The sequence below is a fragment of the Trachinotus anak genome, unplaced genomic scaffold, assembly GCF_046630095.1.
Source record: "Trachinotus anak isolate AG129_WGS33_773 ecotype Australia unplaced genomic scaffold, CSIRO_AGI_Tana_v1 ptg000014l, whole genome shotgun sequence".
NCBI classification, from domain to species: Eukaryota; Metazoa; Chordata; class Actinopteri; order Carangiformes; family Carangidae; genus Trachinotus; species Trachinotus anak.
The window spans coordinates 21,279,804-21,298,010 of record NW_027273865.1 but is presented as its reverse complement, the minus strand read 5'-3'; the positions used below and the strand labels follow the sequence as shown (position 1 = coordinate 21,298,010).

Sequence of the window (18,207 nt, the reverse complement as noted above, 5' to 3'; positions counted from 1 at the left end):
CTTCTTTAATGACACGAACCCAAAAACAGTCCAACAGAGCAGGCAAAAGGAGGCAGGAGGCTGGCAGGCAGGTGAACGGCTGGAGAAACAGAGCGACGGAGAATCTGGAGACTGGGTAGCCAGGGAACAGCATGCAGGGAGAGAGCATGGAATAATCTGGCAGAGAGTGGGTGATGAACCGGGGGTTTTAAACTGGCTTAATGACTAATGGGCTGCAGGTGGGTCAGGCTTCCACTGCTGCACCACGCCCCTGCCACACACAAGCTCTGCAGGGAAAAAACAGAAAAAGGGAGGGGGAACAGAAAGAGAGCAAAAAGTGCAACAAACAAAAACATACAACTCAAAACCGTAACAGTTTTATTTTTACACTTTTGTTTAAACAAACTAAATCATCATTTTATCATCATTTTCAGAGGTGCTGTTAGGTGCAGTTTTTTAAAAAAAAACCTTTTAACAGAACAGCTAGCTGAGTAGTATACGCTAAACTAACCATGTCCTGGCTGTAGCATATTTGACAGACAGAATTGACAGTCGTACTGATCTTCTCATCTAACTCTCAGCAAGAAAGTGTGCACATTTCCAAATATGTCAATCTATTGCTTTAAACCAATTAACGTTCAAGGCCTTCGACTGTGTATGAAAGACATTCAAGAAGGCTTCACATTTTGCTTCACTTCACTCAACTGTTGGGTGGAAACAGGAACAAAATGGGAAGGAAAAAGAGTCAGATCGATATGAACAGACATTTCTTCAGATCCCAGGAGGCAGAAATGAAAAGAAAGTGGTGAGGCTGAAGGTGAGGGCAAGGGTAAAGGACAGAGAGATAAATTGGAAAAAATGACAAGCTCATAAAAGAAACTTAGTTGGGAAGACAAGGATAGAAAAGAGAAGCCAGAAAGAAGAAAACAATTAAAAAAGTAACCACCTACAAAACATGAGCAGGTGTAATATTATATTACTTTATTTATCTTTTGTACAATGTAATTACAATACAAATATGTAGGTTTAAATACAAAAATTCTGTAAATAAAGATTAAAAATAAACTGGTTTGCTTTGTTACCATCACTAAACTATGGTTTTACAATCAAGTTTATGAGGTCATTTAGTTTGCTTGAATGCGGAACACAATTAACCTACATTTATAATTTGGAGGGCGTGCAAACAAGAGTCGAAGGCTAAAATATATTTTCAGTGAAATAAAAGCATTGGTTTCATGACTGAATCAGGCTTGTCTCATAGAGAGAGCAGGTTGGATTTGTTTGGAGGTGGAGAAAATATAGATTTGCCTGAAAACAACAAAGGACAGAGCCCTGGGACAAACCAGAGATGGTAAGAATTAGGCCGGTGGCACATACACTTCAGGTTCTCTGAGAAAGTAGCCTACCAGAGGGGATCGCTGCCACAGGAAGAGACCCACTAAGCTAATTAAACTGTGGGGCATTAATGAGCGGGAAACCTAATCAGTGAGAGTCCATATCCATACAATTCAATTCCCAGGAAACATAACAGGATCTGTGGCCAGATCACAGGTTATATGACATACAGAAACAACCTGTGCAAAAAATTGTATGGACTTTTATAACTCTTGTCAGAAACTGCAAGTTAAAACACATAAAGCTTTGTTGCCAAGTTTTAACTACACAGGCAGTTATACATACTTAGACAAGTATCTTGTTTATGAGACTGCAATTATATATAAAAGCAACGTGTTTTTGAATATAATCAAAAGTGTTGTTTGTGAGGTTTGAAGAGTTTGGGAACATGACGCTAAAATTAAAAGTGGCTTGGCCTTGAGGCAAAAAAAGATGTGAAGATGGCAGACAGTGCTTTGTTTGTGGGCTGCATAATGAATGTGTCTTTGTTCTCAATATTTTCACACAAGCCATTGCTTACTTTTCCTCACCTATGATCTCGTTTTGTTTCCTTCAGACTTCCTCCATCTCATTTTTAAAGGTATAGCTCCCTTCTCACCTGCAGGTTTTCCTTCCTTCTTTCCTCTCACAATCTATTCTTCTACTGTTCTATATTTTCTCTTTGTGTTAATCTATCAATCAAATCTTGGTTCTCTATCTGATTTTAATTCTTACATTTATCATGCCTCAGTCTATGTCTGCTCATGTTCCTCTTTTCTTTTCACTTCTAATCATCAATCTCAACATCCATTATGAGTGCAGTGCTACTGCAGCTGATACAGTAGAGTTGAATACACAATCATACTGTACATAATGAATCTATACCCTGTATTTGAACACATCAAAGGATTTATGAATGTTGGAATGTAGTGCATCATTTTTTTCAACCAGTTGCACAGTGTTGCAGAGTTGTTTTTCTTTTTTTATTTCCACTGAGTTGTTTAAGTTCCTTGGGTTTGTCTGGAGATGATGGAGTCCAAAGGACTGTTGTGCTGTACTGTCCAGAGTGTCTGTGTGCTGGATATCCTGAAGTGAGTTTTCATGTCCCGGTGCCCTTGAAGGAAAGCTTTAGCAACAGAAATGGGCAACAGAGCCAAAGTGAAGTCACACTGACTCAGCTGGCCTCAGCAGCAGTGGAGCGTATATATGTGAGGGCTAACGGGTGGAGGAAACATGCCGATATATACACTTACTGTTTCACATGTCGCACTACACACTGCTGTACTGTCAGCCCTGGCTATTTTGTTCCTGTTACATGACTCAGTTTCCCACAATGCTTTCCCTCTACTGCTGCCCAGTCACACCTGTTACCTGTCTGCTACTTGTAGTTTCCCTCCTCTTTGAAGTTGGACAAAAATAAATATGGGTGATAAAAAAACAACACGCTCCTGAAACACTGCTTTAAAAATTTGATTTTTAAGTGTATATCACTTGTTAAAATAAAAAATAAAATACAATAAATAAAATAATTTTGGCCATAAATCTCTACTATTGGTCAGTAAGTCCTTTTGGGTTAGAGGCTCAGGTCTTACATCACTGGCTAGTCCTTTCAGGTATCCACACTTCTGCTGCGCTTGGCCAAGATCAGCATCAGTCTGATAATCAGTCAACCAATCAATTCTCTGCATCTCTGCATATCTTGTTGTGTAGCCATATTCCCACCAGAAACATACTGCTGAAGACATCTCATAGGATTGGAATGCATCTGAGTGGAGTCCCCTTCAAAAGAAAGAAACCACTGAACTGTGTCCCCCCCACCGCACAGTGTTCTCAAAGGGGCACATACAGTACATCCAGGGACTTGCAGCACATAAAGTAAAGCCAGAGTGGAAAAGTGAAAGCAGGGAAGAGAGGCGGTTAGCGGGTGGAGTAGAAGGACTCAGTCCATCAAGTCCGGTGAACTAGAGACCTAATCCTCCAATGGCAGCCTAGCAATCTGCCAGCATCCTCCCAAGCTCTCATGGGAGTGTAAAGAAAGCAAACAAGATCATTATAGTATTGACTTCCATGAGGGCTTTTAACAAGTTGCTGGGCTGCCACAGGTCAGATGCTAGGCCAACTGTAACGATCTGCATCCCATTCTAAGCAGGGATGCTGGATTTAGTGCCTGGCTTTCTCAGGCTCTACCTCCAGGGCCAGCACTACAGCTTTGGGAGGCCAAGTCTGTCTTAGAGCTCAATCTCAAAAGTCTTTTGCAAATTGTTGGAGAATGGGTTGGCTGCTGCAGCTGGCGCCTTGTTCCCCGGTTGCTGAGGCGCTGGTTTAGTCTCCAGTGCTGCCCACTTGGCCTCAAAACGATCATCGTCTTGAGGATCACTGCACACCGGCGCTGTTAGCTGACTGCCCTCTGGCGGCCAGCTGCTACTGCTGCCACTGTTCCCACCACTGTTGGAGGTGCCGTTCTGGAGGGCCATCATGGCGCTGCTGTGTGGTGGGAGGCCATTAATGGCTGTTGATAACGGTGGAGTTGAAGAGAATGGTGGTGTAGAAAACCCTCCAGTGGGCCCGACTGCACCAGCTCCTCCTGGGTAAGAATGGTGTTGGCCAACCGTTCCAAGTGCCCCCACTTTGGGTCCTCCCCCAGCCGAGCTCATGGCTCCACCTGCACCTGATGAGCCTGTGGCGGTGCAGAAGACATTGGCCACCATTTGCGATGGTGTGATGCCCACTACAGGCACACTGGCATTGGGGTAAGTCATACTGCTGGCCAGGCCTGGCATGTAGGTCTGCATGGGCACAAATGCCGGCTGGACAGGCTGGCTGGCAAACATTCCCACAGGGGCTGGGGTTGCATCGAAAGCCAAGGGGAAGGGCTGCATGGAGCTTGGAAGGGAGCCTGGGGGACCAGGAAGAGAGGGCTGGATCATGGGGGCCCCAGACATGCTTGGACCGGACATTGTGGGGATGGACATGGAAGGAAGAGACATAGGGGGCCCTGACACAGGAGGGCCTGGTATTAGAGGAACTGATGATATTGACATGGGTGGAAGGGGCATTGGGGCCTGACTTGAGAGGGCAGTAGGGCCTGAGATGAGGGGTTTGGACATGGTGCCAAGGGACATGGAGACAGTGGACACTGGGGCAGCTGGTATGGCTGCCTGACTGGACATCTGATGACTCGAAATTGTGGGCGGTCCAGGGATGGTGGGGATTGTGGGACCTGGAGGAGGGGTCTGCTGAGCCTTGACAGCCTTTGAGACCTCCTCCAGCCATCTTTCAGCCTCAGAGGGGGTGCGTTTGTGTCCGCTCTGCATCTGCATTGCCACAGAAACCGGAGGAGGAGAGTGAAGTGGAGGCTCTGGCTGCACCCAGGAAGAAGTGGCTAGAGGGATAAAATAAAATAGATTTTAGTATAATCATTTCCACACCACTGAGAGTAGTGTTACTATTGATCTGATGCAGTCTGTCTTACCCTGCATCGGTGCAGGTGGTGGTGGTGGCAGGACAGGGGGCACAGTGCAGGTTGGAGGGCCATTTGCAGACATCGAGGGGCTGGAGAAGAGCTCATCCGATGGCTTAGTGAAGGAGGTGTTGATCTGGCAACACAGAGCATTAATACTACTGTCTCCCTCATGTGGCAACCCCATATCCATCTCTGGTACTAGCAAGAAAGAGAAGCACAGAGGGAGGCGAGAAGGTGGGCAGAGCGAAAGACAGTGGAGATAAGGAAAAGAATGAAAAGAAGAAATGAAATGGGAGAGGAAGAGGATCAAGGAGAAGGACAAACAAACAGAGAGAGGGAGATAAAATATTTATTAATTTGTGTAACAGACCCAGTTAGCATGAAAAAAAACAGAAACTAAAGATGAAGACTTTGATGCTGGCCGCTAAGACCTAAAAATACAAGATTCTCAAGACAAATATGACAATGTGCTAATCAGGATCTAAAAAGGAAGTTTACAGGCCAAGCAGAACTGTTTGAACTACCCCCATCTATTGTCTTGTGTGTTTTGTGCACTGGGATGACTCAGACAGAGGTGAATTTGTCTTAGTTTATCCATGTTTTTAAAGTGTACCTGATCCTTCCAGCGAGGGATTAGGTGGCATAATGTTCCTGTCTGACTTTGGTTTGGAGTACAGCTTTAAAACTCTCCTGCACAGACCGCAGATATAAATAGATATAATATCTAATTCTCTGTTCCTTTGCTCCCCCCCCCCCCCCCCCCTTTCATAACCAAGGCCTCAGAGATAGAGGATTTTTGTTTCCTCCTTTCCTGCCTCCCTCTCTCCTCCAGTGCCTCATCCTTCCTGTTTTTGCTGTGCCCATTCATACGGTACATACACAGTCGCCCAAAACACTTGACAAAGAAGAGTTTGAAGACTTCTCTTACACTATAACAAAGTTTTATAACATGCACATGCAGAGGAATGAATGCAGAGAGGAGTGGGATTAAAGTGAAATAAATGAATATGTTTACCACACATGGGCCTATTGTGGGTAAAACTCCAAACCTGACTGCAGTGCTATTCAAGCCCACTGTCTGAATATATGTATATCTCTCTCATCCGGGTTCACTGTATAGCTACAGGCCTTGAATTATATTGCAGGGTGCAGAGGGCGCTGCAGGCATGTGTAAGGCCTCCCATTAAAGATGGCTGCTTTGTTCTGCTAAGACTGACCCTGTGATCCCACTTTTTCCCTGTTCTTGTCAATATCCCACAGAGTTCAGAAGCACAGTGTGTCCGTGTGTGTCTGTGTGTGTTCCTCTCTGTGCAGTTGCAGGTTTAAAAGGTTGGAAGAAGGCTTGCTGAAGGCTAACCGGGACAGCTGATTGACCACACAAATCAATACAACAATTGTTCAGAGAGTCACAAGGGAGCAGGGAGGCAGTGGAATAGGCTGCTACTGCTGAGCGTGTGCATCTGTGTGTGCGAGAGAGAGGGGGAGAGAGAGTTGTGCGTATAGGATTCAAGTTGAACTAAATGCAGCCCTATTGCATATATGTGCTAACCATCATTGGAGAGTAACAGAGAGAAATGAAAGCAGAGAATATGAGAATTGGAGTGAGAGTGGGACTTGTATGTTGTGGTTTAGTATTCCAGTCAGAAGAGTCCCCCAGTCACCTCCCTTATCCTTCCTAATGACTGTAATCACTACTGAGCACTCTGATCCTGTGGCAAAACTCCGAGTGGGTTTGTCCATGTGTGTGTGTTCCTTTGTGCTTGTGTGTGTGTGTGCCAACCCCTCTCAGAGTGGCATAACAGCAACACAGTCATCAGTGCTGTTGCTAATATCAATAATGAAAGCACTTCACATAACTGCTTTTTATCTTGACTGAAACTGAAGAATTACACCTTGTCTGCATGAAAACATGAATGTAACTGCATCTGAGATGTGCTGTAATATGATAGCTTAGACCTCTTCAGACAGGGGTGATGATGATGTGACACATAATACTGCAATCTGCGAATGCACACTGCCCAATTTAGTCTCTGTTACTGTACGAACAGTGGAGATGTTGCTTGACTTCTTTGAAACACTAAAAATTATTTGATAATCATTTTTCTCTGTGGATACGGAGGAGCTATTTTGAGACCAAATGTAAATTAAATATCAATCAATCACCTCTAGGAGCAAGACCAGTGTTGATAAAGTCAACTGTTGTAGTGGCGTAACAAAAGCCTTTGGCATCATTCACCTCTGATATGATAGACAGTTTTCTCTGATTACAGCTAGTAAATATGCTTTTATAGTTTAACATTAATTTTCACACAGCCAGAAATCACGTTAGAAATGTAATTAGAAATCTCAGTTTTTGAACAAAGACCTACATTTCTTTTAATTTCACAAGGGACATTAAATAGTAATCTGGGTTTAGAAAAAGTAAACTTTCCTCCCCACTTTCCAAAAAAAAAACAACCTAGCTCTTTCTTTCCAACATTTTAACAACCAGTTTTATCCTAAATGGCAGATGTGGGTTCCTGCAAATGGATCAGCTAAAGGTTGGGAAGCAGCACATAGCAGAGGCCGGTCCCTTGTTGAGTCCACCTGTGAGCCTCACTTCAAGAACTTCTCAACTCACCAGGGTTCTTGGCCTCAAAGTCGGTCTTGCGTTGCAGTGTGGATGGCAGGTCGTTGAGGCGGAGCGACAGCTGCCTCTTGAAGGGAGAGTTCTTCTGGCTGAGTGCTGGGAATCCCCGGAACGAGCCCTGACGCACCAGCTGTTCAATGGGCGCGTGGCGGCGAGGGATGGCATGAGGCCCGCCTGGTTCTGGGCGATCCATGGGGGATGCCGTACCCTCAGGTGGGGAGGCAGTGCCAGGTGGGAGAGCCGGGATGGCAGAGGGCTGGTCTGGAGGAGGAAGGGGGTAACAATGGTCAATGCAGTTCATGACTAGTCCTTATGGAGCATACTCTAAATATATTTCCCACCTCATGAGTAGTTCTTGAAGCAGACATGTGACATGTGTGCACACTTTGAAATATCCTCCTACCTTTCTTCTTGTCCTGCAGTTTGTCATCGCGCTCACTGCTGCTGCCCTGCTGGCTGCAGGAGGGGTTGGCGCGGAAGGAGCCCTCACGAACAAATGAGGTGCGACTGGCATCAAAGGACGCCGTCACGCCACACTCCTTCTCCCTGCGTTGCTTCCTCTCCAGACAGGCGGCAAAGGCACAGCCAACTGCGTGGCTCAGTCTCTCCCCCTGGTGGAGCAAAAAAACAGAGATTAAAACACAGTACAATTAAAGTCAGATTGATCATCTTCACACCATCTGAAAACAGAATTAGGGTTTGCACTTCAGCTGCCTTCAGAGTAAAGGTGCATTTGTTTTTATTCAACAGAGTTGTTTTTATGCAACATGCTAACCTTAAAATCAAATTCTGACATTAACATACTATGAAGCCACAACAGTGAAGATTGGATTAGAGTCCAGTTATCAACCACAAATCTCTCCTGCTGTCAAACGTCAACATGAGTCATGCCCTGTGGCTCTGAATGCAACTAATTCCAACCAGCTTTCTGCAATTAATTCCTACTTTCCCATCCCCTCCCTTCCTGACTCCACATCTTCTCTCTGCAAAAAACGGCCATGACAGCTACAGGAGAGACAGTTCCGTTTAAGATGAGCACATAGAAATAGAGCTTGGTTTGGTGGGACAACAGATACACAAAGATGGATGGATAACTCCATGGACTTCTGTCTAATCCCTTCCCCTAATCCTACAGGTCTGTGCTACACTCGCCTCCCTCCACATTAACAATCCAACTCACAGTCTAAGCTGATTCAACCAGCATGGGGTTGAAACCACAACACACTGGTTCTGTTGCAGTTGTCTCTAGATTTCTACCTCTTTATCCACAGGTAAGTCAAATGAACGCCAAACAAATACTATGCTAGCAGCATGAAAAATGATGCACAGTAAAATAAAGCGATTTCATGTGAGTTTAATAACCAACCACAACTGTACTTGAGACATTAATGCTGTGCTACATAATGGGTTCATGTGCCTAAATGATACATGCATGGCAGATTGGACTGTATGTTAGTGTAGGTTCAACATTTTCAATATGGTTCATGCTAAAGATTAGTGATCTTTTTATTTCTGGTAACTGATTCATTGTTAAGTGCATGAAAAGTCAAAAACAGTGAAAATGCCCATCAAGAGTCCAAAATGATGTCTTGTCTTCCAACAGTCTAAAACCTAAAAGTATACATGTCATAATTATATAAAACTAAAGAAAATGAATAAATAAATCCTCACATTTCTGAAGCTTAAACAATGAAAATGTAGACATTTTGGCTTGTTAAATTACTTTAATGATTAATTTATGATTTTTTTTTTTTTTTTGATGTTGTTGATCATTGTATCTACCTGTCAATTCCACACTGATCTAATCTGAAACAAACCCACAATTTTTAAGACCTTACATGATAAGACGCTTTAAAAGTATTCAAGCTAAGAGACTGAAATGCACACCAATCAGGAAATTTGTAAAAAAATAAATAAATAAATAAAAATTAAAAAAAAACTGTGACATTTGTAGTAACATAAATAACTAAAACTAAAGCTTTGGAACAGAGCCTTCTTAAAAATATGTTTTCAGGTTCACTCCATTTGGTAAGGACATTAATTTAATTACATATATCTAATATATTTCTGTTTTAGCTGCTTTTTCAAAGCACCATTTCCCATAAACCTGAACTGTGTGTAAACATCATGAGTTGAGAGGCTGCAGCTGGTTCAGATATGTTAAGACAGAGCAGACCAAATACCAGACAGTTGAACAACAACAGGCTTTGTTGGAGAAATTTGGTGATTCTTATGGATAAGGATGAAAACAGGGTTATATTGATGTACCCATGTTGGTCATTTTTCATGGGAGCTGTTTTGTGTATGCTAACCAATTATTTGGAGTTTAACTTTTTTGAAATCATAAAGGTTTTGACTTCTAATTGCAACTGATGTGGATGCAGATTTATTCTAGAATATGGATAGTAAACACCAGGAACCCCTTTTTCAAAAAAAAAGAAATGCTGAATAAGAGATTGCTTTGACTTGTGGAACAGAGATTAATAACAACATGACATACTTGATGTCCCTGCAGGGTAAGTGGAAGGTTTAAATATCCTCTCACCGAGTCTTTGAGAGCCATGAAGCAGTGGCACATCCACCGTCTGGTGGTCCCGTCTCGGCAGATGTAGGAGAAGGCCTTGTCGTAGTTACGATCCGGAGCACAAAATGAAACCTTCTCTATGGTCTGGTCCACAATGAGGTCCTGAGAGAGACACAAAGAGAAAGACACAGAGAGGTCAGAGAGAATCAGATTAAGCAGCTCACAATGAAGTCCATCGATCTGTTTCCAAAGGTACTGTAGATCACGTCAAATCACATTTGATATGATTGTGTCTCTCCAACAGCAGCTTTAACCAATGACAGACAGGAAGTATAGCTTCAATACTCAGCACGCCAGCTTGTGGACTGATACAACACTTGACACACTGCTTTCAGCCCCATGAACCCCTCCTCACTCCAACCTATTTACACATCCAGCAATGAAAAAAGAAAGTGACTGCAGACTAATGACACTGAAGCCTCTTTTCACCTCTGGGATGTTTCCACTTCTTGCCTGTCCCTCTATAAAAAGGGTTATTCAGGTTGTCTCAGTGTCTATGGGCACTATAGAGGAAACTAAGAGGGGCCCTTCTCTTTCTCTGCGTACATTAAGGGGCCCCCCAGCTCACCTCTTTGACTCACCAACAACAGAAAAAGAAGGAAAGCAAGCTCTGAGAGGGAGGAGAAAGGGAAGAAAAAGAAAGAGGGTTCACACACTCATCCATGCACTTCCTTCCTCTCCTCCAGCGTTGGTGAAAACAAAGAGAGGGGAGAACGAGAAGAAAGGAAGAGGGAGGACGAGGACGGGAAAAGAGGAGAAGAGAAGGAGGGATGTGAGGAGAAAGAGGTGGAAGAATAACAGTCCATTCATTGTCGGCCAATTAGTGATTGAAGGGGGATGCTGGTACCGAGGTGAAAGGCTGAGCGGAGAGCAGTGTGTGTCTGAGTGTTTGTGTGTGTGTGCGTCTTCGAGTACAGTAAGTTTCTCTGTGTTACTAGAAACACATAATACTGTATGTATTGGTGGGTTTTCTAGACATAATTATTTATGCTCATGTGAGGTTTGTTTCTGATGAAATCTGCGGTAATAAAAAGTGTGTTTTCGTGTGTGTGTGTGTGTGTGTGTGTGTGTGTGTGTGTGTGTGTGTGTGTGTGGGCAAAAGTGATTCAGATCATGTTCTTACATCACTGAAAGGAAGAGTACAGCACAGAGGAATATGACTCATGGTGATGCATCTATGCAGAGAAGCCTTTCTGCCTTGAGCACAAAAAACTGCTGAAAAGAGAAACACTTTATTCTTTCTTTCTATTGATGCATCATGAAGGTCATGAAAGTGCAACTGTGTCTCTAATGCGCACACGCATTAACACATATATACTGTACATTCACAGACAGTAAGAGAGGCTTTGAACAATGGTTGTGTGGGTGTCAGCAAGGGAACACTTGCTGATTCACAGATGGAGGCTGGAGGCTAACATCTTAGCATTCATTTGGAGTTAGGATTATTCACTCTCGTTTAGCTCTGCTTTTGATCTCAAAAATATTTATCTCGACTTTCGCCAGCTAGCCGCTAACTTAGTCTGTCTAACAAAAACCAGCGCTGATGAGAGTGGTGAGACTGAATAAAAACATTAAGCTTCAGGCCGTAAAACCAAAACTAAACAGATGCTAAAACTCTCGGCAGTACAGTGGCCCTGTGAGCTCAAGACACTGCAAGTTCAAAAAACATCTCCATCAGCTTGACAACACATGCACTGTGAATACAACATAACCATAAACAGAAAAGCACTGCAAGTGGCACAGACGACAATGAAAGTGTTTCCAGGGGACATAAAAAAGTGTTGGGCCTGACTTGGATGCACTTGTGCAATGATGTATTATAGTACATTTAATATAATACATTCACGCAAGTGCGTCCCAGCCGGGTTCACTTTTTTGTGTCCCCTGGAAACACTTTGGTTGTGTTGTGAGTATTTGCACATGTGTTGTCAAATTGATGAAGAGGTTTTCTGAATTTGCTTGTGTTTTGTCTATTTTCGTGTGTTTTCTTAAGTTGCAGTGTGCTCAGTTTAGCTCTCAGGGCCACCGTACTGCAGACCTGAGGGGGGATTGTAGAGTTCATCACTATGAGTGACCTATTGTTTACCTAACAATATAGCAGCTCTGAAATTACTCAATTTATGTGCTACTTTTCTGGTAAGTCACTTAAAACCTGTCGCTGGAAATCTATCTGAGACTCTCTTAAAAATCACTGAAATGTTTTTTTTGTTTTGTTTTTTTAATAAAATTCACTTGAACATTGTAGAAACACTGAGAAGGAGTTAATATGATTTCAACACAAACATAAAGGAGTATAAAAAGAGGGTGTAAGAGGGGAAGACACAACAATCTACAAATACATCAGATTTCTGTTTTTTGTCTTTTCTTATACTGGTTGATTTTCACCTTTAAGGATACAGCTGGTGGTATTATATGCTGACTTAATATCCCATGAAAACACCAAAACCAAGAAAGTGTTTGTGACTCCCAGCCCCAAATCCAGTGGTTCCTACTCAAGACTTAAATTTGTGTTTGCCCCTAAACAAAAAAAAAAGAGAAAGCAAGAATGAGTGAGGCAGAGGCTCTCTCTCTCTCTCTCTCTCTCTCTCTCTCTCTCTCCTCTATTCTGTGCTGCTCTTTATTCTGCTCTGCTTTCAATAGAGCCACAGCTTGCTGCACTCACCCTGTAGGAGTCCTCCCTAGCCACCAGACACTCCTCAAGTTTATGTGTGTGTGTGTCTGTGTTTACTTGATCTTCCCTCCCCCACTGAGCACCTTCAGCAAGCAACCATGAGTCACATATGTCAGCTCGGAAACTACACGCACACACAAACACACACAAGAGCTAGGGAACATGAAGACAGTGGATGAATGGTATCTTCTTCTGCTGTCAGCCTCAAGGTAGTGTCATCAAACTGAGACAGAAGGAGACATTGGTTGGTGGTCTGAGGATGAAAAATGTCTACGTCTTACCTGAGTATGAGAATATAAAAGACAGGAAATGCAGAGGAGACATTTCTGTCATTGTTTGACCAGCAAACTCTGTTTTTTACTTTTTTCTTTAACTATTTACCATTTATCTCAAGAGGCTGAGGCTGAGGACATCGATAAAATGCCTGTGTGCTGCACTGTACATGACTATGAGACAGTCCTCCTTGTCCTTGTTGCCAAGTGAGTGATGAGGTAGACAGAGAGGGAAGACAGACGGGAGGACGAAGCAAGGACACTGAAGCGACACATACACAAAAAATGTGCTTTCTCACCTTAGTTTTGTCATCCACCACCCTGAGTCCATCAGCTGAAACCCACAACACTGCCTTTACTGTCTTTTTGCCACTCTAGAAAGACAAAAGTAAAGAAAGTGAATCATTTCTAACTTAAGGGACAAGTGAGTAAGTTGCATAGTAAATAACCATTTCACCAGATGTTGCTAAGCAATTCTTGCAGAGGTGTGATCAACAAGCCATTAGCATGAAAAGCCACTTTTATTTTTTTTTTATCTGTGGTTGGGGAAAGAGATCATTACGTCCTTTCAGCATGTGAGGTAGCACTGGAGAGACGGGCAGAGGTAAAAAACTGTGCCAGCTGGCACCAAGGATCATTTCTCCAGAGGAGGGCACCAGACAGAGCTAATAACACACTCAGCATGGGCCGTGCTAAAAATACAGAGGCTCAAAAAGCAACAACTCCATGTGAGTGTGGAAGTGTGTGCACATGAGCCAGCATATAAAGTCAGAGCACTGCAGGAAATGGCTTTGAAACCCACAGTGAAGCGATAAGAAGCCTCATTTTTTGCATAATCCCATTGAGATGAAGGGAGAGAGAGTGAGAACAGAGGTGAGGAAACTATAAGTAACAGAAAGAAAAAGAGTGAAGATGGAGGGAAAAGCTAAATGAGAAGGTGGAGAGGGGGAATCAAACGAAAAAAAGGAAACTTCAGTTCAGAAGGTTTTCAGAGCCATTAGCTGCAGAGAGGAGCGGGTGCTGCTTAAGACAGATGCTGATAAAGATGGAAGACTGAAAGAAACAGAGTTGATCCAGCAATGAGGATCAAAAGAGGAAAACAAAGGATAGGAGACAAAGTTGTTTAGAAAGCATGAAACATTTCCTGAATGCATTAAACTTAGATTCAGATCCATTTAATAGGATTACTCCCTGAGATTTTCTGACAAAGTGCTGCCTCTTGATATAGAAGTTACATTCCTACTTAAGCAATCCACTGGATACAGAAAGTCCACATGGATCCCAGCTACATCAAGAACAGCAGTGGCAGAGCTACAGATGTGAAGACTGTGAACAAAGTGACATAGACACCTATTTTCTTCACTGCTGAGTGCGAGATACCGACACTGGTCAGTCTGTGTCACTCTGTTCACAAGTTCCCTCTTCCCAAGGGGGAAAACTATGTGTGTGTCAGTGTGTTTATATGTGTGTGTGTGTGTGTGTGTATGTTAGCCCAGATCTCATTTTCCGCTCTCTTGGGCGTAGCAGGTCCAGACAGACAACGACTGAGGAGCAAACAGACAGACAGGTATGGAGTAAGACCCACCAGGACGGCCATGTGGAAGATTAAAGTGGTGAAGAAGAGAAAATAACAAGATGGGAAAGGTAACTGCAGAGTATTGAGCGTCCACGTGAGTGTGTGTGTATATTCCTTTGGTCGATTCCTTTTTCGCATGATCTTTGCGTAACTGGGTCTATAACAAGCTCAGCGAAGTCTGTAGATCCTTGGGGTGAGTATTTGTAACAGTCTCCACATTTTAAAATGAACCTCCAGCACTGAAGCAGGGGACATGTGTGTGTGTGTGCGCGCGCGTGTGTGTGTTTGTGTGTGTGTGGGATACTTACAACTTTTAGCTTCTTCACTGCCTCCTCGCATACATGCATCCCTCTCGACTCCTCCACCTCCACCAAGCCCAGGTACTGCAGAGAAAAGGAAGTAGAAACATTAATACCAAGAACCAGACAGATGTTGACGGTTGTTATAGTTTCTAATTCAGCATTTTTGCAATAATCCTCATCTAACCGTCATGTCAATGAAGAAGAACTGAAAACTATGTCAAAACAAAAGACAGAGACAAAGTGACATAAAAGCAACCAAAGTCTCATTAGCCCTTCTCAGTATTTCTATGAGTGCCATGAAATTGACAGGTGAGTGGTTAATATGCAGTAATACTGGATTTACAGTGGCATGTTGCTGCTGATATTGAGGACAGGAGGGAGAGTAAGTGAGAGAGGAGGACTGGAGTCATTTATAGCCTCACATCCCCTCCTGTTGTCTCTCCAGTGTTCTGCTCTGCGGTGTACAGAGAGCCCACAGGGACAAAATTAAAGCTCCCGTTGCTTTGCTCTGCAAAAGCCAAGTGTCGAGGAAAGAGGGTTTTTGGAGTTTTAAGGAGAGCTTTGAGTTTTGTCACTGGATTAAAACACCTGTCGTAGAGGTTGTGTGGCCGATTGTGGAAGTTTTGTAAATGAGATTTTGCTCAGAGTGCAGGATTAGCTGTTAGCATGTAGCCACCTGGTCGGAGACCTTTAACGTTTTATGCAGAAACTGGTGAGGGAGAAAACATTTCTTCCCTTTTTAAGCTACAACAGGTCACACTGCTTCTGCATGTTTGTGACTATTTAATTGCTAATGTTCATCAGGCCCTACATGCTGTGTTAATCAGGGTGATGTGATTGACTTAAACAAAGAGAGGAGGAGATGGTTCTGGATGGAAAACACAACATGTAAATTTTCTAACAGTAGGTTATACTATAAATGAAAACAAGTCTTCTGTGGTCTTAATGTCCAGCACCCAAACAGCAGGAGTTTCATATATGCTAACTTTTTTTTTTTTTTAGTTTACCTGTGCCAGGTGTTGTTTTCAACCCATGCTGCATGGTGTCGAATTGTAACACATAATTTCTCACTGCCTGTGAGAGCTAACGAGGTGTATCAATGTACAACGTGTGGTAAAAGTTTTAGAAAAGTGAGGATGAGTGGCATAAACAAATTCAACTCTAAAAATAATTTTACTGGTTTCGAGTATGGCTTGACAATATAAAAAAAAATCATATTGTGATTATTTTGGATGATATTGCAATTGCGAAATGAGTCAGTTGGAAATCAGTTCAAACGCTCTCAGAATTGAGCTCAGAACCAGAGTTTTTTTTTTCCTCTGGTACAGTTCAGCAGCTCTTGAAGAGGCATTAATAGTTAATGACTCATGAATACATTTGTAGGGAAAAACAGAGAGAAGGCAAAGAAGTGAGAATGAAAAGCTGAACTTTTATCCTACCATCTCTTGCTGCAAAGCTCAGAGCTCCACTTTACTCTAACTCTGGAGCATTACCATCAGGACTATCTTCCATTAGCCTGCTGCCTCAGAGGCTCACTCTGCCTTTTCTCACACTCACATCTCTGCCTTGTGTTTTTCTTTTTCTTTCGTTTCCACCAATTACTCTCTGTTCGTCTCTCTTATCCACCTCTACATCTTTCACTTTCTCCTTTCATATCTCACAATATCTCTGCGTCCCCCCAACCTCCTCCCTCTGCACCCTCATCTCTCAGCCTGTCATTTCCTGTGGTCTCCGTAATCTATAACTTCACCTTGTTGTCATCCCTCCGTCTCTGCCCTCTATCTCTTGCTGCCACTGTCTCTCCAGCTCATCATTAAATCACTTCCGCTCTCAGCGACATACACTAGACAAGAGCTGGTTATCATCAGGAAATTGGGCCATTAATAATGTCTGTATTTATTGCATGTGTGGCATACAGCTGAGCGCTAAAATATGAGTCTGTGCTCTGCTCAAAGGCAAAACACCACATAGTTCCTATAGGGATCTAATAATCTTCATGCCTACTAATATCAAGATATATTCTTTCATTTTGGCATGAGTATACCAATAGCATACGCTTCAGTTCCCATGTTGCCAACGTCACAAGGAACCAGGAAAAGGTCAGCATCTTGTTTTTCTTGTTAACCACAGACCTGCTTACAGTTTAGTCCTATAATGTTTTTGTTTTTTTTAAACTAAATCTGCCGTGTTTAATATCGTCCATTTACAGGTTACATGTTCCATGTTAATTCTGGGTGTGTAGGTATGGTATGCTAATGTCAAGATGGAGATTAAAATGCAAATATTTTTCATCATAGCCCATTAAAATCACTCTCACCTCTGTTCGCTAAAGATTAAGCTACAAATAGTAAAATATACCAAACACTGTTAACATAAATGTAAAATTAATCTCAGAGAATAATTTCCAAGAGATAAAAAAGGTTTTGAATGTTAAACCGTGAATAAAATACATACAAGTAACAACAGAGCTACGTTTTTGTTGCACAACAGAGCCACATGTATGAGTTGTAAATACAGCATCGAAACAGCCTTGTGCAGAAGCTTCCTCTGCTCTGCTCCTGTCACGTTCAAGGATAAGCTGCTGAATAAATGAGGATCCAGTGCACCTGTTGCTGTTGAGCGTCCTCAAACAGGAGCTGACGTGAGTTATTGTAAATGTATTGTGGTCTAGTTTCCAACCCAGGAAACTTTCATTTGCCCTCTGATTTATTTAGTTGAGATAAACAGAGCAAGGTTTAACTCCTCAGGAGATTATTTTTGTCAACATGTCGCATACTCATGACCCTCTGACATTTGACAGTTGAGTTCCTCCATATATACATTCACCTTTTCATTGAGAGAATACAACAATTTACCATGGTTATATCGGACATATGTTGTGAGTTTATATGAAAATATTTTTTGTACAGCACATTACACTGGTCAACATTGGACCAGTACTGGACTGGGTTTGGAAACTCACCCGAACAGGGAAGTTACATTTGCCCTTGCGTACAGCCTCCTCGTCAGCCTGCCACTGATGTGGTCTGCTGGCCTCTGGCACGTAGGTGGGCTTCTTCCTCCTCAGGCTCTGACGAAGCTTGTTCATCTCCGGGGTCACGTGCTCCCTGGTACTGTGGACACAGGAAAGAACATTGGTTTAGTTCTCTATTACAACACAAAGGGCCAAAGGCTGGTTTTGAGCTTCCAATTCGCTGAAATGAGTCATCACAATCAAATGAATCTCCTAAACACACGAAAGCAAATGATGAAGCAGCATTCATTTACTCTCAACTTAACAGTAAGACTCATTGAAAGCTTATTATAATTCAAAGAAATACCACTTGAGAGCTTTGTCCAGAAACTGTCGTCATGTGT

The 18,207-nt window shown here is 42.8% G+C and overlaps 1 protein-coding gene across 5 annotated transcripts in view; it reads right to left on the bottom strand.

Annotated features, from left to right (window-relative positions):
* Positions 1-938: 938 nt before the first annotated feature.
* Positions 939-18,207, bottom strand: part of numbl (NUMB like endocytic adaptor protein) — a 57,519-nt gene continuing 40,250 nt past the window's right edge. For 4 of the 5 annotated variants that reach the window (XM_071496146.1, XM_071496149.1, XM_071496150.1 and 1 more), the window contains 8 exons: positions 17,813-17,963; positions 14,857-14,931; positions 13,272-13,346; positions 9,991-10,131; positions 7,849-8,056; positions 7,437-7,706; positions 4,826-5,014; positions 939-4,735 (listed from right to left, as the gene is read on the bottom strand). In XM_071496146.1, the coding sequence (XP_071352247.1) occupies positions 3,582-4,735; positions 4,826-5,014; positions 7,437-7,706; positions 7,849-8,056; positions 9,991-10,131; positions 13,272-13,346; positions 14,857-14,931; positions 17,813-17,963 (2,263 nt within the window). In that variant the 3' untranslated portion in view covers positions 939-3,581. The remainder of the gene's footprint in view (positions 4,736-4,825; positions 5,015-7,436; positions 7,707-7,848; positions 8,057-9,990; positions 10,132-13,271; positions 13,347-14,856; positions 14,932-17,812; positions 17,964-18,207) is intronic. The other variant, XM_071496147.1, reaches the window with a different exon arrangement.